Source organism: Loxodonta africana, chromosome X, assembly GCF_030014295.1.
Source record: "Loxodonta africana isolate mLoxAfr1 chromosome X, mLoxAfr1.hap2, whole genome shotgun sequence".
NCBI lineage: Eukaryota > Metazoa > Chordata > Mammalia > Proboscidea > Elephantidae > Loxodonta > Loxodonta africana.
Window position 1 is genome coordinate 43,719,154 of NC_087369.1, and position 21,555 is coordinate 43,740,708.

At 39.8% G+C, this 21,555-nt stretch overlaps 1 protein-coding gene across 1 annotated transcript in view; it reads left to right on the forward strand.

Annotated features, from left to right (window-relative positions):
• Positions 1-240: 240 nt before the first annotated feature.
• Positions 241-21,555, forward strand: part of OTC (ornithine transcarbamylase) — a 70,759-nt gene continuing 49,444 nt past the window's right edge. Inside the window, exons 1-3 of the mRNA XM_010597752.2 lie at positions 241-317; positions 14,956-15,094; positions 17,465-17,546. Coding sequence (XP_010596054.1) covers positions 241-317; positions 14,956-15,094; positions 17,465-17,546 — 298 coding nt within the window. The remainder of the gene's footprint in view (positions 318-14,955; positions 15,095-17,464; positions 17,547-21,555) is intronic.

Genomic DNA, 21,555 nt, shown 5'->3' on the forward strand with positions numbered 1-21,555 from the left:
AGCCAGGATTCCTTCTCAGAAAATACACAGTGCTGGAGGTTGGCTTAAAGTTCAAATGTGCCTGCACCCTGCCCTGCACTATCTCTATCCAGGGGAATCTGATAAGGTAGTTGAAGGTGATTTACCTTTGCTCCCTTACTGCAATAGAGAGCATTCTTAGCTTTTAGGTAGCTCCCACTGGGCTAACTTCGCCTGGAGTTCTCCAGAGCACAAAATCATCCTTGTCACTATCAAAAGAAGATGCTGATTAATTTGAGGACCCTGCTGAACAACGCAGCTCTTAGAAACGGTTGCAATTTCGTGGTTCGAAATTTTCGGTAAGTGCCAGCCAGAGATTTGGGTCTGATTTAGGAACTGGAATGATAAGTGAAATTATATACTGCAGAGGCGTGCATCCACAAAAGGCCTCTTTTTTCAGGGTGTAGCGCCCCGTTCTACTCTTATTTGAGGCAGCTGTCTCTAATTCCAGCTGAGTTTTCATTTCTCAGCCCGCCTGTAATCAGATTTCATCAGGCGCTCTGGGGGGAGCTAACTGCTCTGGGGGGAGCTAACTGCTCTGGGGGGAGCTAACTGCTCTGGGGGAAGCTAACCGAGCAGATATAACAGAGGAGATGTTCTCAACACCTTCTGTTTACATACATTCTAAATGAGCAACTGGCTGAAGGAATTTAGAGGAACTAATTTACACAGGGCCATCAGCTTGTATTTAGGTTTGCTTGAAAACAAATACATCACTCTTGGGCAGTGGGATTTATCAGTTCTTTAAGAAAACCGGCCTCCAAAAGCAACTAGGTATTCACAAAGCTGCTACAAAGGAGCCTTATGTGTGATGGAGATAACAGTATTTTATTTTTTAATCCAAATTTGAAATCCATTCTTGAAGTTCTTGGTGGCATGCACAAAGGAGGCTTGTCTCCAGTGAATTAATTGTAGAAGCTTAAATCCCGATTCTGGCCCTTGAGCTTGCAGTTGTGAAAGTGGCATGGGGTATGTCAGTGGGGAAAGGATCATGGAAGATGAGTTAGCTGCATAAGCAAGGCCATGAGGTGTGGACACCATCGCCCAAAAGCTACTAGAGTAGTTGCATGTTAACAATTAGAATTTCCTCGGAGCCTCTTTATAACCTAAACTAACCTCAAAACCACCTCACTGACTTCATAAAGGAAGGAGCTTCTAGTCTGAAGTTTTTACCCACTGTTAGGAAGTGGGCCTGTGATTGGCCCTGGGCCTCCCTTCTGTCTCCCTCTTTGGGCCAACTGACAGCTCTAGGCTTTCTGGACTCCACCGTTAGCACCACCTCCTTGGTGAACTTAAGGCTCTCAGAAGCCAGAATGACATTGCAAATGATATTGTAAATTAAACCCGAAGTTTTAGACCTAGGTGGGCCCTTAGGGCCACTGAATAACGCCTCGTCTTATTTTACTGATAAGGGAAATGAAGCCCAGAGAAATCAAGGGGTTTACCAATTAGTACCAGAGTTGGACCCTGTAGCCCAAGTATCTAGAGAAAAGCACAGGCTTTGGAGTCTAAAGACCTAGGTTCAAAGCCTAGTTTCACCACTTGTTAGCTATATGACCTTGAGAAAGTTACTTTTCTGCAAATATTGCTTCACCTAAAAAATGGAGAAAAGAATAGCACCTGCTCTGCCTCCATTACAGGGTAGTTTGATCATTCATTCAAAAAATATTTATTTATTTTACTTTGTGCAAGGTGTTGGGGATATAGTGGTAAATAGATATCTAATTCCAGCCACATGGAGTCACAGTCTAGTGATAATCAGTGAGACAATGTGTGTGAAAGCTGGAAAGTGACAGGCCACTGTTAATTATTTTATTGCTCCATTCCATCAACTTATGTCAGAGAAAAAAGGTGTGACGAAATTTTATTCCATAGCTTTTATTAAGAATCATTGCTCAGGTGAAAATACTCAATTGAATGAAAAATCCAAGCTTGGAATTTAAATTTGCACTTCTCTTTGAAAATTATAGCAATGGTTGATGTTTTACAATTATTATAAGTAAATTTTACAGGTAAAACCTCTTCTAAATATTTAGGCTTTTTTGATATTTACTAGTATTCTATTGGAAACCCTGGTGGCATAGTGGTTTAGTGCTATGGCTGCTAACCAAAAGGTCAGCAGTTCGAATCCACCAGGCGCTCCTTGGAAACTCTATGGGGTGGTTCTATTCTGTCCTATAGGGTCGCTACGAGTCGGAATCGACTGGACAGCAACAGGTTTGCTTTGGTTTTTTTGACCTGCCAGCTACAATGTACTCAGAATTGCTGATCTCCAAATAAGATCTACAACCTTTAAAATGCTCTCGGAAACAGAGAAATACTCCCTGTCAACTTTGCCTGTGTTATACTTTTACTTGACCTTTAGCCTTCCACAGCTTCCTCCCTATCGCTTGGAAAAGGGGGCGGAGCCTTGTTGTTAGAAAACATACCACGTGAATTGCCCAGTAGAGAGTAATAGGAAATATGTGGTTAGGGTTTGGCAATGCCTCGAAACAGGGATCACCCAGTTCTGAAGTAAGCAGCCCTACCGCCATGGACATGATAAATGAACAACTTAATTAACTGAGGCTGAACCTATCCACACAGGCTCCTAGATCAATCATTTTTAGTCAAGTAATTTTTCTTTTTTTCACAAAATCAATGGGATAAGACACCAAGACTGCTGAAAACACCCAATCCACATGCTTTTCATCTCACAAGCAAGACTAGAGCCTGGCTTCGTTTGGATAATTGAGAGTATCCTATTTTTTATGATTTGTGGGCTATTACAAAAAACACTTATAGCTTTTAAAGAAACCACTAAAAAGTACCTTTCTTTATCAGAGCAGACCAATTTGTAAGTGCAATTCAATTTCATCTCACAAATAGGAATCTCTTTGGAGAATACTGAGCTAAGCCACCCAATTCTGTGAAGGTTATGAATTGGAGCTTGAGGTGACTGGTTTTCAGGTATTTCATTCCAGGCCTCTGAAAGGGCTTACATAACTCATTATGTTTCCTCTTACCCCACACACATGCCCATATATACACATGTGGACACATAAGATGAAGCGATTACAGACCATCTGTGCTCATGAGGAGAGAAGAGTGCTCTTTGATTATTCACATTTTGTGTCATAACTGAAAATGAATGTCTTTTTAAGTCTGTTTTTTTCCTGCTGCAAAAGACCTTTTATTTTTTAAATTGTACTTTAGATGAAGGTTTACAGAACAAATTAGTTTCTCATTAAACAATTAATACACATATTGTTTTGTAACATTGGTTGCCAACCCCACAACATTCCAACCCTTTCCCCTTCTCGACCTTGGGTTCCTGATTACCAGCTTTCCTGTCGCCTCCTGCCTTCTTGTCCTTGCCCCTAGGCTGGTGTGCTCATTTAGTCTCGTTTTGTTTTATGGACCTATCTAATCTTTGGCTGAAGGGTGAACCTCAGGAGTGACTTCAGTACTGAGTTAAAACTGTGTCCAGGGGCCATACTCTCGGAGTTTCTCCAGTCTCTGTCAGACCAGTAAGTCTGATCTTAAAAGCCTATTTCTTAAGGAGACTTAGTGGCACACTCAGCTGTTAAATGAAAGGTTAGTGGTTCAAACCCATCAGCTGCTTCGCCAGAGAAAGATGTGGCAGTTTGCTTCTGTAAGGATTTACAACCTTGGAAACCCTATGGGGAAGTTCTATTCTGTCCTATATAGGGTTCCTATGAGTTGGAATTGACTTGACGGCAATGGGGTTTTTTTTTGTTTGTTATTTTTTTACTTGACTTCAGAAAACCATATAATGAAGGGGATCAGGAATGGAATGAAGTCATGATGTTTCCCTTGGCCAACAGTAGTATTTGGTTTTGTATTTTGTTATTTTTAATAATTTAATGATTTAACTAAAATAGAAGAAGTAAAGGCAGTTGCAGATTTTGAACAGTTTCAGGCCATGAGACCTTTAATAGTGGGTCTGCACAAGGCTAAACCTCATCTGAATTCTTCAATTTTTAGATGTGGAGAATTTTCACAACTTTCAGGTACTGAAGCTGTAAAGAATCTTAGAAACAATCTAGTCACTCAGTTATCAATGATAATTTATACCAAATATGGGTATGTGGCAATAGTGAGGAATGTTGCAAATAATTTTTTGTTAATAAAATAAATTCATCTTCATTTTCTTCTTGTTATTAAAGAAATTTAAGAATGACCTGTGGGATTCTTCTTTCCAAGTAAATGGGATCAGATTCAAGGTTTCTGTGAAAATGAAGTCACTTTCCCTTGTATGTATTCAAATATGCCTTCTTGGGAAGGAAAGAAAGCGATGGAATTAAAGCCAGGCCACTAAGAATTCAGATGGCTCCAGTATGGCCCATGGGGATATCTTGTGTTTATAAGCTTCGTGAGTGTTGTGGAAGGCACTGAGAAACATGGATTTTGTTCACTTAATTTTTCAAATGAAGAATTGAAGCCAGAGATGGTACATGATCTTTCCAAGATCATAGTTTATTCCTAAGTCTGTGCTGAACTAGAATTCAGTACTTAAAGCCACTGCTCTTTTCATTCCACTGGTTTCATTATTTTGATCCCTCCAAATAGACTGAGTTGGCCAATCTACCTTTGCCAATATCCTTTTTTTAGGTATAGCCAAAAGAGCTCAGTAAAGAAAAGAAACCTGAGAATATACGCCTTAACTCTTGCATTAATCTGCAACATTAAAGGAACACAAAAATATCAGGCATAAGGCCCATCGGCCTTCTCATATACCTCTAGAAGCTAAAGCCTTTATCTTCAATTCTCCATAGGGATCAAAATACCATTTAACACTGAATTTTTCCCTACTCTGGCAAAGCCAGTTTCTGACTAACCGCATTTTACTCAAATCAAGCACTTTCTTTTCCAACAAAACACAAATACATGAGGGAACACATCCAGGTGACCCCATCCCCCAAACAATTTGCCAGAGTTAGAAAACACGGACTCTAGCAAAGAAAGGTTTCGTTCTGCCAGTAGAGAATAGTCATCCGTTTACTAGCTAGGAAGATATTTGGGTAAAGCCAACACAAGGATCTATTATTACCTTGGCTTAGATTCTTACAATTGAGTGATCTGGGGTTGAGAAATCTCTGTAATTATTTTTGTAAGGGATTAAATTAATGTAAGGAACTAGTCTTGCCTTCCCCAAAAGCTCTGGCTCTAACCAGACTATAATGACATCTTTGATGGAAAATCTGTACGTGGTTCCCAGTTTTCTTCAGCATTGTTTCCTGAAGAATGATAATGTGGTTTGGGTCTGGTTTACCAGGACATGGTGCTGGTGAACCAAAATGGGACACCTCCAACTTAGGTATGGGGATTCTATGAGAACTTAATAGCCATTTATGCCAGCAGTTTTACCTGCTTATCACCAAAAAGAAAGAAAGAAAATGCTTGCAAAGCACTCATGACATAGATCAGAAGGAAGGAGGCCTGTGGCAGAGGTGTTTCAACATGGTGCAACTGTGGAGCTTTTCTACCTTCCTCTAATATTTAAGTAGCTTAGGAAAGGAATGTGGCAGCCTCATTTTGGAGCCAAGGGGCGGTCCCTGAGGAGGTAATAAACAGGATAGTAATTAAACTGGGACCATTGTGTTTGCTTTCCTTCCAGTGATAAATTTTCCTTGTTAGCTCGTGATATCTATGAAAAACAGTTCTTTTTCCCAAGTGAACATTTCCTGCTCCATCTCCTAGATAGAACTGACAAAGGTGGTGGAAATTTTTTTTTTTTTTAATAAACAGTATGACCCCCTTCACAAGTAGGTACAAATTGTTTTATTTTCCAGTTAATCACTCAAGCCTTCACATGCCTGTAAGGCCAGGTGTACAGTATCTAGCTGTCCACCCGTTTTGTCCTCAAGAACCTTGGAGATCTATTCTGTCCAAAATCAGCTGGTGGAGAGAGGGAACCAAAGTATTGGTGCAGCTCACTATTACTGTCCTTCAGATTCTGCCCTCATGCTTCTATGGGCAAACACTGGTGCCACCAGCTCCTCTCATCATTTTTCCAGGTTTTGGCACTTGACTCACGGTGCTGTGCCTGGGATCCAAGGTTATGTCCAACCATTGTTCCCAGTAGTGCAAACACTGTACCAGGATGGTCGGGCCCTAGGGGATTTCAGCTTTAGCATCACACTAGGCAACTAATCCTTCTCCATGACTCTTAGGACTTGTTTTCAGCTTGGGCCACTCGCATGGGCCCTCTTCTGTTTTGGGGGCCCCTGGCGTCTTTTCTCATCAACAGACCTTAGTCAGGATATCAAAAATCCATCATGATGAACCTCTTAAGTTCATTCCCAGAAAATCTGCTAGGTTTCTTATACAAATTGCTTTACTTCTGCCTCAGAGATCTACAATCACTCATTTATTTATTTACGAAACATGGAATGAGTACCTACTGTATCCCAGGTACTACAATAATAAAGCACTGGGTATATATTAATGAACAAAATAGGCAGGATCTCTGACTTCATGGATCATGTAGTCCAATGAAAACATAAAAAGTAAGCAATAAACAGACACATAAATATATATTTAAAATTGTGATAACTGAATTTATTGAAGAAAATGAACAGAACAAAATGAAGTCCTACTTAGGCAGTATGGTCAAGGAAGGTATCTGACAGGAGGTAGTATTTAAGTCCCAGTCTAAGGATGAGAAGAAGCCAGTATTGAGAGCTCAGGTGAGAACGTCCTGGACAGTGGGAAAGATATACAAAAGAGTCCTGCAATAGGAAAGCATTTGGAATACAGGCAGTCTTTCCTTTGCACGATCTTTATATGCACAAATTTCAATTACCACAGATTAGTTAAATAACACCAGTCCCCCAAGAACATAGTTCAAATTTCAGTTTGCTGCTAGCTCTTTAGTCCAAAAAATCACTACATAAATAACAGATACACATCATGATCAGTGACCAGTCACATCCCTTCTTTCAAAGTCTGTCAGTGACTGGTCACACTGTGTATCTGTTATTCAGTTCACGCATAGACAGCAAAGTCTGCAGTTGTGCTGCCTCCTTGTTTCCCAGTGATGAACCCATGTGACATTTTACAAAGACAGACAATTGAAAGGTAGAATTGGTCAAGAAAAATGAAAATGCAGTAAAGAAAGGAAACGTGGTAACATTAGAAGTTAAATTCTAATTGAACATAAGTGGAGTTCTAGAAGGAAGAGCCGACTGTGGGAATACTGACACTGCTGCTGTTTAAAAGACTCTAGACATGCACCCAGAGGAGCTTAGTGAAGGCAAACACCAACATAAATAAGGAAAGTAGTTGTGACAAAAAGGATGAAGATTTCCCAGAGGAAGTGATGCCAGCAAAAAAACTCACTTTAAGGGAACTCTCAGAGATATCTGACAACATGTGAAAGCACAAAGGATAAAATGTTAGAATATGATCCAAACTTAGAAAGGAATATGACAACTCACCAGGACACACAAAAGATGTTTGCTCTATATTTTAAGTTATATGAAAAGAAGGCAAGCACTGTTCAAACTGTTCTTGACAGCTTTTACAAATAAGGCACTTTAATTCTTGATGTTTTAAATTATAGTGTAATAAATATATATTAATTTCACTATCTTTTTTCATTACCCAACCAACAATAAGAGTTTTTAATGTTTTGAAAAAATTTTAAGTCACAGAACTATTGTTATTTTTTTTCATTATTAATATTGCTTTGCATGGTGTCTTAGGCTGGGTTCTCTAGAGAAGCAAAACCAGTAACACATATAAATATATACACAGACAGAGATTTATAAAAATGAAATGGCTTATGTGGTTGTAGAAGCTGAAAAGTCCCAAGTCCATGGTTCAGGATAGAGGCTTCTCCTGATTCATGTAGCCACAGGAGCTGGCAAACCCAAGATCAGTAGGTCAGAGAGCAGGGCTCTTGCTTATAGGCTGCGAAGATCAACGAATCCCAAGATAAGCAGGCAAGACTGTGGGTAAGGTGCTAGCTCAAGTCCCAAGAACTGGAGACCAGGTGAACAGGAGCAAGCTGCAGAATTCCGAGTGAGCAAAAGCCCACGAGCCTTGCCAGAATGTGCATTTATATTTGATGCAGCCACACGCCCAAGGACATTCCCTTTCAACTGATGGGCTACTCATAGCAGATCTCATCATGGGGGTGACTGCATTCTCATCATGGAAGTGATCACATTATACAACTGCCAAACTACATCATAACTGCCAAACCACTGAGAATCATGACCCAGTCAAGTTGACGCACAACCTTAACCATCATCACACACGGTTTCAGATTGAATGGTAAAGCAAAGCAAGAACTGCCTATAGTAAAAAATATATAATAATTATGCCATGTCTTAGCCTGAGTTTCCTAGAAAATAGAGCCTGAGACAAAGCTTATCTGCTACAGGTTATCTGAGGTGCAATCCTAAGGCAACAAGATGAGGACAAAGTTGTCCAGTGCTGCTACAGGGAGTCTGCAGTCACAGGGATTCTTCTGATCACTTGTGGCCAAAGAAAAAGAATTTGAAATAAGGTTTCTGCTGCAAAATAAATTTAAAAATCAAGGGTCTGGACAAAAAGATTCAAGCAGGATGTTTGTGTTTTTCTACATTTATGCTCAAACCTTCTGTCTGTGGGAAAAAGAAAGACCAGCATCTTACAAGGCGATCCCGACAGCAAGACATTAACCCGAATTCTAAAGCTAATCTCACCTCCCCATTTAGGGACTTCTTAAGTGGTATGGGAAACCCTGGTGGCGCAGTGGTTAAGTGCTATGGCTGCTAACCAACAGGTCGACAGTTCAAATCCTCCAGGCACTCCTTGGAAACTCTATCGGGCAGTTCTACTTTGTCCTATAGGGTCGCTATGAGTTGGAATCGACTTGACTGCAGTGGGTTTGGTTTTTTTGGTTTTTAAATGGTATGAGAACAAAATTGAGGAAGCCTCAGAGACCTTTTTCCCTCCCCCAGTCTGTCTTCTATTGGGTTAATAAGAGCTCAAAGTTAAAGATTTTTGAAGTAGGCAAAAGGTGTTATTGGTCCTCCTCTTTCATCATTATTTTCCTATTTCCTTTCATGGAAAGGAGGGGAAAAAAAACATAGTCCCCTGAAAATTTTTTCATTTCCATTTCTATTTCTCTGAGATTCAACAAAAGCAACAAAACTCTAAGCACTATAAAATTCTCTGAAATGAAACCTGCAGTACTGTGAGTATTTAGAAGACAGACGCTGCAACAAAATCCTTCAGGGGCTGAGAGCGGGGAAGGGTACTGGATCCCATAAATGGACCCTTTGGAGACTCAGCTTTTGTAAGCCCCAAAATAGCCATGAATCTGAGCCTGAGCTCTAGGCAAAAAATAAAGCCTCAAAATTAGCTCATGAGTTGTCTTTCCTGCTGTTGATGGATGTGAGTTCAACAGCCATAATGATGTCTCCTAAATTCCTTGAAAACTAGGGAGTGGGGTTTTCCAGCAAAGTATTTTTCCCCTTTTAAAATAATATTCGAGGAAGTCCTAAGCCATGGCATTTTAATGCATTACTGTAAGACATCGAGTCAAGAGACTTTATTTTCTGTTGCCTGGATCTTATTCCAAAAGAAAAAATATTTTCAAAGCTACCCTAAATGTGAATTGGGAAAGGGTTAAGCTGTCACGCCTCCCATTTAAAGCCAGATATTTTAACCTATTTCATAGATCCCCAAAAGAAGGCTTCATTTGATCCAGGAAATACACAAATACCAGTCAGTTAAAGGGTTTACTTCTCAACAATGTCAGTACTTGTATATTCCAAGTGTTGCTTAATATTATCACTAAGTGATATTATCAGATACAAACACATAACCAAAATATATATGGAAATATAAATTTTCTTCCTAAATGCCATGCTTCTAAAGTTAGCAAATGGATGACTACTACAATCGAGATCCTGGCTACCATTTCTGTAAGCTCTTCACTAGGGTTCTGGTAAAAAAGAAAAAAAATGAAGGACTGCTTTAGAAACTTCTTTAGCCAGCAAAATATTTTTGTAGATTTGCAAAATTATTTTAAAAGTACAATTTGTTTTTTCTTATTCTAAACTTTTTAATTTCTATTTTTTATGTTTCATTATGTGTATAATCTATAAATATATTAACACATATATTATAAATGAGGGTCTTAGTTATCTAGTGCTGCTACAACAGAAATACCACAAGTGGATGGCTTTAACAAACAGGAATTTTTTCTCTCACAATATAGAAGCTAGAAGTCCAAATTCAGGGAGCCAGCTCTAGGGGAAGGCTTTCTCTGTTGGCTCTGGGGGAAGGTCCTTGTCTCCTTTCAACATCTGTGGGCCCAGCGTTCACTGGAGATCTCTATGTGTCTTGGCATCAATCTTCCCCTGGGCCTAGGAAGTTCTCAGCGCAGGGACCCCAGGTCCTACAGACACGCTCTGCTCTCGACAATTCTTTTCTGGTGGTAGTGAGGTTCCTCCCCTCTCTATTCGCTTCTCTCTCCTTTTATCTCTTGTAAGATAAAAGGTATGACTCAAGTAAGGGTCTGAATAAGGGTGTAACTTGAGTAAGGGTGTGACTCAAGTCATGCTCTCTTGTAAGGCTGTGACTCAAAATACACCCCACACTCATCCTCCCTCATTAACATATAGAGGTTAGGATTTATAACATTACAAAATGAAAGACAACCACACAATACTGAGAATCACGGCCTAGCCAAGTTGACACATATTTTGGGGGGACACAATTCAATCCATGACAATGAGTAAACATACATGTAGGTCTATGTTCAAAACTTTTTACTGTTTAACCAAAAAATAAAAACAGAAAACCAGATCTGTTGCAGTTGAGTCAATTCCAACTCATAGTGACCTCATGCATTACAGAGTAGAACTGAGCTCCACAGGGTTTTCTTGGTTGTAATCTTTACAGAAACAGTTTGTCAGGCTTTTCTTCTACAGTGTCACTGGGTGGGTTTGAACTACCAACCTTTAGGTTAGTAGTTGAATGCAAACCGTTTGTGTCACCCAGGGGCTTTTCTACTTTTGGGGTATATAATTAAAAATTTTGGGACCACCTCTTTAAAGAAATTACTATTCGGAAAGTCTATGATTCACATATTTTTTTTTTAAGTTGAAGACAATGGCACATCTTTGAAATAGGAGTGTTGACCAAAATTTTGATCCACACGTAAATTTCTATTTGAAGTTGGATACGTTGTTAGTATCTCACATTAAATCAATCAATTAACCAGCCAACCCACAAACCCTAGATCCTTGTGGAAGTTCCCTTCCTTTCTAACTAGGATCTCTGAAGGGCTTAATTGCACAAAAAGTCTGTGAAAAAAAGGGATTCACCTACTGAAAGTTAAATGAACCAATCAACTCTCCCAGAAAGTTGAATACTAAGTGAAATATTCATTTTTCTAAGTTATTTGGCATCAAGCAGTAGAAACAAGAGATTTATTGTATTTGTCACTTTCCTACCTACGATCTTGTCACCATTGCAAAAAGACATACATAAACCCACCAGAGGATTAACTCTTCATCTAAAGTAGTGTAAGCTCTTTTCTTAGGCTAGAATTAAAGTGTTATCATTGTGTGATAGTTGTTTTACTCTCAGTAAAATTTATGTTTAATACATGCAATGAATTACAATTTGTCCTTGGTTAAAAAAAATTTTTTTATGCATAATTTCTAATGATAGAAAATACTAATTATTGTTAAGTAAGAGAACAGTGGGAATAATGAAGGAATAAATGCTGTCCATTTTATAGACTGATTATCCCTAAATAACAACTACTGTCATCACAATGTAACAGAATGTTAAAATAGGATTCTTTCTGTTCTATTTCTGCCTAGGCCCCATAGGTGCCAATTCTTTCCTCATTTCAAAGTGAGATGCTAGACCATTAAGACAGGAATAGACAAAAAACAGTTTTTTTGGACCTACTCGTGACCACCTCCAGTTTATCAAATGGCTTGGAGAAACCAAAAGAGGGGTTAGGGATTAGAAGAGGATTTTTGGAGAGCATTATCATTGCATATAAAGCGCCACCATGGGAGGATATTCTTCCCTCACCTCAAGTCTGGAAAAAGTGGCCCCAAGGAGATGCATCTCTTCAGTGGGAGAACTTGGAGACACTGTAAACTGATGTCAGGCCTATACCTGAGAAATCTAAGAGGGACTGGCTGGCTAGCTTTTCTGATGGCAGAACAAGAGAGGATGCTCTACTGAGATGGGCCTGACTCTTGTCAGAGCAAAGAACATGAAAAGCTTCCCACTAATCAATATGGAATAAGAAGGAGTCCTAGCATGGGGTTGTTTCAGATTATGCCCAAGAGACCTCCTCAAGGACTGGGGAGACCTCAGCAAAAAAGGGGCTAGATATGTTACCTTGGATGTCAGAGGAAATGCAATTACCTACATCAGGAAGCACCATGAGAGATTCCCAGTGATTAGGGGGTTCTCCAAAAGTCAGCCTCAAACACCTACACCAATGCTAGATTACTAGAACACAAGCACATTTTCTCTGGCCCTAACTTCTCACCTTCCCTTGGCTTTAACTTTGGAGGAACTTAAGGCAGTGAAACAGAGGAAACAGCTCATGACCCCTCTTCCTCCTATACAAGAAGCCATCTTGAATCAGTCCCGAACTGGGAGGGAAAAACTTTACCTTGGAATCAATATTTTTAAAGTTTCTAAAGTCATTATTATACTGGACTCCACACATTAATTATATTACTGAAATTCTTTGAGGGAATAATGTAAGCAAAGGACTTTTTTCCCATGAAAGTTACTAGAAAAGCCACAGAGCCGTTGTATTTTCACCCAGAGGCAAGAAAGAACACATGTCCCAGAATGGATCTGAAGGGCAGGAGGAGTCCCTGAAGGAGCCCTGATTATACAATGGTTAAGGGCTTGCTGCTAACTGAAAGGTTGACAGTTCAAACCCTCAAGCGGCTCTTTGGGAGAAAAGACCTGGTGAGCTACTCCCACAAAGATCACAGCCTAGGAAACCCTATGGGGCAGTTCTACTTTGTCAGGTATATGACTGCTATGAGTCTGAATTGATGCAACAGCACACAACAACATGAGTCCCAGGGTGATGCAAACAGTTAAGCCCTGGACTACTAGCTGAAAGGTTGGCAGTTTGAACCCACCCAGAGGCACCTTGGAAGACATGTCTGGTGATCTTCTTCTGAAAGGTCACAGCCTTGAAAACCCTATGGAGTTCTACTCAGCATACATGGGGTCATCATGAGTGGGAAACCACTCAACCGCAACTAACGAGGACAACAGGAGAAAAAGAATGAAACTGTTTTTGATTGTACCCTACAAATTCTTCTTCAATCTGATGATTTCAATAATAATAGCTGTGATGGCTAAGGTTGTGTGTCAGCTTGGCTGGGCCATGATTCTCAGTGGTTTGGCAATTATGTAATGATGTAAATTGGCAGTTATATAATGATGTAGTCATCCTCCATGTGATCTGATGTGATCAGCCAATCAGTTGTAATGGGAGTTTTTTCAGGGGTGTGGCCTGCATCCAATATATATATGTACATCCTAGCAAAGCTCCCTGCCTTGCTGTGGATCCTGCATCTGGCCTGTCATCATCTGACCTCCGGTTCTCAGGACTTGAGCCAGCACCCTGCTGTCTTATCTCCCAATCTTAGATTCATCAGCCTCTGCAGCTTGTGAGCCAGCAGCCTTCCGTCTGACCTGCCAATCTTCGGTTTGTCAGCCCCTGCAGCTAAGTGAGTGAGGAGAAGCCTGACTTGGGACTTGCCAGCCTCTACAACCACATAAGCCATTTCCCTGAGATAAATCTCTCTTTATGTATACATATATACACACACATATATGTTTCATTGGTTTTGCTTCTCTAGAGAACCCAGCGTAAGGCAATAACTTAAATTTATCAAATGCTTTTTACATCAGATGCTATCTACCTTACATGTATTAAATCATTCCATCCTTACAACAACCCTATAAGATGCTTGTACTCATTTTCAAAGTGAGAAATTTAGGAGCAGAGGGAGGTTAAGTAATTTGCCAGGGGTTGTAACAAAGCCACTCTTACAGCTATTTCAAGCAAACAATAATTCAGTCTCTTTCCTCAAATTCTTTTCTCTCAAACATCCAAAATACTGCAGTCAGCCCTCTGCATCCGAGGTTTCACCCAACAGCGGATTGAAAATATTGGGGAAGAAGCCGGTAAGGGACAGGGGCAGACGGAGGGAGAAAGAGCTCAAGGGCCTGGGGGCAAGCCAGAGGGCAGCACAAAACAAGCCAGGGTTCGGCCCCTGGAACGGTATGTGGCTGTGAAGGAAGAAGCTCCCAGAGGGATGGAGGCAGCGGCACCCCAACACAATCTGGACAAGTGAGGACACTACGGGTGGGGTTGTGCTTCTTGACCTGACTAGGGCCTAGCGGAGCATGCTTGCTGCAGAGGTCTGTAGGAAGGAGAGAACGATGTTGGCAGGATAGGACCCAGTGCTCTCTGCATGTGTATATGAAGCGCCCGAAGTCACCCAGGACCCCCTACCAGAAGGATACCTGACTCAGAGGGCTGACTGAGGCGGGAGGCCGGGATGCGGCTGTCCTTCAAAGTGCCTGTTCCAGCGCCTCACGAGGCGGCCCTAACCTCACCAACCATCACTGTTCATTCCTGTGCTATGTTTAAAAAAAAAAAAAAGGAAAGAAAAGATACTACACCATTTTATATAAGGGGCTTGAGTATCCACGAGGTTCTGGAACCAGTCCCCCTCAGATACCGAGGGACGACTGTATACCTAAAACGGAAAGCACAGCCATATCAATTTCAATGCATTATCACTTTGCAGTGACACATGGGACTACATGTGATTTGTTATGTTTGAAAAATAATGCAATGAATCACACATATTGCATGTTTATTTATTTTCATTAACTATATATTTCTCCTTTCTTTTTTTGTAGGTGTGGACAACCACTACAAAATAAAGTACAGCTAAAGGGTCGTGATCTTCTCACTCTAAAGAATTTTACAGGAGAAGAAATTAAGTATATATTATGGCTGTCAGCAGATCTGAAATTTAGAATAAAACAGAAAGGAGAGGTATGTAGCATTTTTATCTTACCTTCCATTCCTACCAGTCAGCCTTTTAAAGAGGGCCTTCCCAAAGAATGAGGGAAATTAAAATTGCTAAACAGTAGCGAAGTAATGAAACCACACAGCTGAGGTAATTGATTATTACTGAATGTATGGGCATATAAAAATCCACTTTTCAATGACAAGTCATTGCATTTCTTTCATGTGGAATGCTGAAATTCATTGTTAAGTGGATCAGAACCTAAGGAATCATTTGTCTGGAAGAGTTTATTTTTATACCTCCTTTCTTTTCCTTTGTGCCTTTTCTCTCAAATTAAAGATAAGCATGATACTTATTTTTTCTAGCAACAAATTTTAATTTTTAAATGCATATTGGGTGTTTGATCATTAGGATAATGTCAAAACATTTGCAATGATGTGACAGTATTTAAAAATTTTTAGGTAAGCAAAGGAACAAATGGCAGTCAGGGAGGAGAAGAGATGGGCTATGGTGCTTAGCTGTAAGCATTAGTCTGGATTTTGAGCAATTTATGTTTGAAACATGCTTTCTTAATGTAGTGGCTTCATATGGGCTGCTTAATTGTGAAAGCATTTTTGTATTCCAAGCTCGTACAGAAGCTTTTTTAAAGAGTTGCCTTCAGGTTAACAAAGGTTTTCACGGCCATAATTTTCTTATCTAGGTGGCTAGCCTTCCAAGCCCCTAAGAGCAAACTGAAGACAGGAGTGACCACAATTGATATGGGATAATTTTCTTGTAGAGACCTGAAATGAGGAGAAAAGGTTCCCCCAGATCCCAAGCCTTTGCTCTTCACACGGTGTGTAAGGAAGATTTGCTGTCTGGAATCTATTTGTTCTAGAACCCATCCTATTGGGAAGTCTATCTACAGAAGAGGAAGGAGGAAGAGCCCCACTCTACCCCCAAACTCTCCAGAATGTTTCCAAATGACTTCCAGAAACAAAGCCTAAGTACTCCCAGGAGAATGCATGAGGAAAGTGTAGCAGGATCTCTGCAGCTTAATCATTGTCCTGAGCAGGAATCTTAGTGCCCATGTTTTAACAGAGTATCATGTTTCTAGATGAGAAAAGAAAACACCTCCAGACCAAGCATGTTCAAGGTCATTCAAAATTGAATGGGGATTTTAATGGAACTAAGATGATGTTTGTTCCTAGTATAAAGTACTTTGGAAAAGTGCTCAGGTTGAACCCAGGTCAACTAATAATACTTTCTAATTATACCACAATAACATGTGGAAGTTACTGTTGCTTTCCCCCGTTTGTATAGACCATGAACAAATACTCTAATCCACTTTAAGTAATTTTTTAAACACTTACTTGGGAGAGAGAAAAAAAGCAGTGATTGATTATTTTACATTTTCTAATAATATAAGTTTTGAAACATCCTTGATATTGGACATAATATATATGTGTATATTTTTATTTTATTGTAGTAAAGTATACATTACATAAAATTTGCCATTTAACCATCTTTAAGTGTAAAATTCAGTGACATTAATTACATTCACAGTTTATACAACCTTCACCATTATCTGTCTCCAAAACTTTTTCATCAACCCAAACAGAAACTCAGTACCCATTAAGCAATAACTCCCCATTCCCTTCTCTCCCAGGCCCTGGTAACCTTTGATGTATGTCTTAGGTCATCTAGTGCTGCCATAACAGAAATACCACAAGCGGATGGCTTTAACAAAGAGAAATTTATTTTCTCACAGTAAAGTAGGCTAAAAGTCCAAGTTCAAGGTGTCAACTCCAGGGGAAGCCTTTCTCTCTCTCTTAGCTCTGGAAGAAGGTCCTTGTCCTCAGTCTTCCCACGGTCGAGGAGCTTTTTAGGTGCAGGGACCCCGGGTCCAATAGACGCGCTTTGCTCCTGGTACTGCTTTCTTGGTGGTATGAGGTCCCCAACTCTCTGCTTGCTTCCCTTTCCTTTTCTCTCTTGAGAGATAAAAGGTGGTACAGGCCACACCCCAGGGAAACTCCCTTTACCTTGGATCAGGGAGGTGACCTGACTAAGGGTGGTGTTACAATCCTACCTTAATCCTCTCAACATAAAATTAATATCACAAAATGAAGGACAACCATACAATACTGGGAAGGATGGCCTAAACAAGTTGATACATATTTTTGGGGGACACAATTCAATCCATTACAATGTACTTTTTGTCTCTATAAAAATTTGCCTGTTCTGAATGTTTCCTATAAGTGGATTCATACAATATTTATCCTTTTGTGCCTGACTTATTTCACTCAGCAAGATGTTTTCAAGGTCCATCTATGTCGTAGCAAGTATCAAAGCTTCATTCCTTTTTATGTCTGAATATTTTGCATTTTAATTTTTTTATTCTTGTCTTTGATTTTTAGTATTTGCCTTTATTGCAAGGAAAGTCTTTAGGCATGATTTTTGAGAAAAGAAGTACTCGAACAAGACTGTCCACAGAAACAGGTGAGTACATTGACAGACACACCTATGTTGAAGAGGTGGCAAGAGAGTGAGGGCCTGGGAGAAGTAACCTAGTAGGAGAATTTGTCTGTCTCTTTAGTAACCATGAAGAAAAAAACATTGTCACTGGGAGCAGCAGTACAAGCCTCTGAATGCTATTTCCAATTCTCATCAAAGTTGTAAACAAAAAGATTGTCTTCATCTGTAGGAATTTCATGAGGGCTTGTGTAGAAGTCCCAAATAGCTCTTCATGTTTGGTGCAAAATGTAAGTGGGCACAAATTGTCAGGCCTAAAACTCAGGCAGGAAAGATATGTGTCTATTTTTCTAACATGTAGTCAACTTTGTATGTGTGTGTGTATGTGGGAAGGGGACATCCTGCTGGATGCTAACCTAATCTCTTCAACTTTGGGGAATCCTTGGTCATTTCAGGGTTCTTTGGTCAATATAGGTTTCCTCTGTTTTCCCCACAGTCATGGCTCAGTCATGAAGAGTGTCATGGATTGAACTGTGTCACCACAAAAATATGTGTCAACTGGGTTAGGCCATGATTCCCAGTATTGTGCGGTTGTCCTCCATTTTGTGACTGTAATTTTATGTTAAAGAGGATTAGGGTGAGATTATAACACCCTTACCCAGGTCTCATCCCTGATCCAATGTAAAGGGAGTTTCCCTGGGGTATGGTCTATACCATCTGTTCTCTCTCAAGAAATAAAAAGGAAAGGAAAGCTAGCAGAGAGGAGGGAATCTCATACTGTCAAGAAAGCAGTGCCGGGAGCAGAACACATTCTTTGGACCCGGGGTCCTTGTGCAGAGAAGCTCCTAGTACAGAGGAAGATTGACAAGAAGGCCAACAGAGAGAGAAAGCCTTCCCCTGGAGCTGATGCCCTGATTTGGGACTTTCAGTCAGGAAATAAACTTCTCTTTGTTAAAGCCATCCACTTGTGGTATTTCTGTTATAGCAGCACTAGATGACTAAGACAAAGTGCATGTGAATATTAGGACATCTTAGGCCATGGGTTGGAATCTGGTCCTTGTCATCAGGACATTATCATCAAATGTTCATGGTAGGACTTTTGTATTCTCATTGGATCTTGGCTGTCTCCCACTTGCTGCGGGGACCCGATACCTCTCTTGGTTTGGCTCTCTCAACCTCTTGGCAGCTCTCCAAGCCATACTGGACACAGAAATAAAGCAAGGCCATCACTATTATTCCTTCCTCATGCTTGGTACCAGGATGCTCTATGATATTTGCTGCCTCCTAGCACTCTTAAAAGCAAGACAAAAGAAATCCTCAGCTCTGGAGTCCTCCAAACTCATCTGAGATTTTCAGCATGTTCCACCCCTCAGAACTTGATCTGGGGGACAGTCAGCAGGGCATAGTGTCAAAATTCCATCCATTTCTACTTCCATTGCTTGTCTTCTCTCTCTTTCTTTCCCTTCCTTTTCCCAGTATTGGAGGCTGGGTGATAAAGCAGCAGGAAAAACTGACTTTGTCTATCCAAGTAGTCTTCTAAATCTATTGTTTGTGCCTAGGGTCCCAGGCTCTAGAAACACAAAATTTCTTTTTTTCCCTCAAACTATTATCTCTGCCATTAGTTTCAAAAAGTCTGTTTTGAAACGTATAAGCTACAAATTGGCTCTTTCATTTCTCTCTGCATTTTTGCCCTATCAGACCTACTTTGGGTTAATAATATGACTGATCAAATGAGCAAAAGGATAGGGTCGAGGAAGAAGTATCACAAACAAAAACACATTGATTGATTATTCAAATACTATCTCAAAAGCATCAGAGCTTTCTAGGGCTTAGAAGCAAATAACTACTCCATGCAATTTTTGTTTTGTGAGATCAGTAATGAGATTAATCAAACAGATAACAAAAATGAAGTTCAGGGAAATTAAATGGCTTAGCTAAGTTTTCCCGGTCAATTCAAACTGCACCAGGATTCAGATCTCAAGTCTACTGTAATCACTGACACACTCCCCTTGCCCCCTGGGAGAAGGAAGGAGAAGGGAAATGTATAAGGTGTCACCTAGTCTTTAAAGTCCTAGGATGAAAACATTTTGCTTCTTAATGCTGGCTCCTATAAAAGACAATGTTGGCACCTGACATATAGTAAAAAAAAAAAAAAGAATATTGATTCCTAGTGATTCTCAAATTCTGCTCCCTTCCAACACTGGTTTTCTGTGAGTTGGGAAGAATTTTATTTTATGCTCCATATACATATTTACCGTTAGTAGTTAAGAAAAGTGGTCTTTTTCAAAGTCAGCAAAAAAATAATTGCTTAATCCATAGACATTTCTCAATTTTTAAGTTTTTGAAAATGAATTTTTCTTAATTGCTGGTGTTTTATGCCACTTTCCTCTGTTCAAATGTCTTGAAAAATTGATCAGCTTCACCTTTTACATATAATGTAATAGTTCAGCCATTAATGAAAACAAGAGCTAAGATTTAATAAGCTTTTGTGTCAGACCCTGTGCCAAGCACTCAACATTAATTACATGGATTATCTCACCTAATCCTCATAACAACTCCACAAGGGTGAAATCATTGAGGCAAAGAGGCTGAAACAAGTTTAGTAATTGGCCCAAGGACACATAGCTAATCAATGGAAGACCCAGGATTGGAAGCCATTACCAAATGTATTTTGTGAAATATCTAACTTACTTCATAAATGTATTAGTTTTTTTTTTTATTAGTTATGTCTGATTCTAGGCTCATTTTTTCTACAGGTGGCATTAAGCATTTCATTAGGTTTTGGTATTCTGCAAAGGGGTGCTCTGAAACCTGATTTAAATTGCAAACCATAGTAAGAAATACATGAGGAAAGGAACATATGACTGTACAAACTTGTGGTTCACAGATTATTCATCATTATCCTCAATAAGTACCCATGGGTCTAATTGCATATGGCATCCTTCCAGACTCATCAGTAGGAGAATCAGTCAGATTGAGTAGCTGCCTTAAATACTTACAGAAACGGTAAAGCCCGACCCAAAACATGGCAGAGCATTCCCATTGTGTGCACATGTATCTGAATAGTTGTTTCTTGGTACAATTTTTCATCAGAACTTGTTAACCTTGATGTTTAGAATAAAAATAGGATGTAATTATAAGCGTCTCTTACTGCTCTAGAGCTATACCAGACCCTGGTATGGGGTGTTCCTCACAGGACAGTCCCAGAGTATTCCAGTTAGTATTTCCAGTTATCTCAGGGGCTAGAACAAAATCCTCCACCCAGTTTAAGCCACATTAATTGCTTATGTAACATTTATTTTAAAAGTCTAACACACGTACAGAAATGTGCATAAATTATTAAGTGTATAGTTCAATTAATCATTACAAAGGGACCACACCCATGTAACTAACAACCAGATACAGAAACAACATAAATAGCACCCCAGAAGCCTCCTTCCCCATTTGTGTCCCCTTCCAGTCACTGTTCCACCACTCAAAGGTAACAATTATCCCAGCTTCTAACATCAGAGATTAGTTTTGCCTGTTTTAAACTTTATGTAAATGGAATCATTCAGCATGTGTTCTTTCGTGTCTGGCTTCTTTCGCTCAGCATTATGTTTGTAAGATGTACTGATGTGTGTGTAGTTGCACATGATTTATTCCCCACCCACTCTGTGTATGCCTGGTTGGCAAGCCTCGAAATTCTCCTGTGTGTCTACTGATGATTATGTTCTTTTATTGCAAATTAATTGAGCAGATAGACACACTTATTAATCTTGGTAAGTGCTGTAGCTGATAGAAAATGCACCAGGCATTCTAAGACATTTCTTTACATTATTTAACATTGGTATTTAACTTTCAAGGTAAAATAGAAACTAATGCTTTACCGCTGTTTCAAATCTATCTTTTCAAAAACACCAATATAAAAATTGTGATCCTATTCTGCAGGTATGACAGCCAAGCACAGAGAGGTTAACAACTGCCTTGGTTCTACCAGCAAGAGTCCTCCAATCCCTCATATTTCCAGTAAATGAATTCTGTTTATACCCTTTCT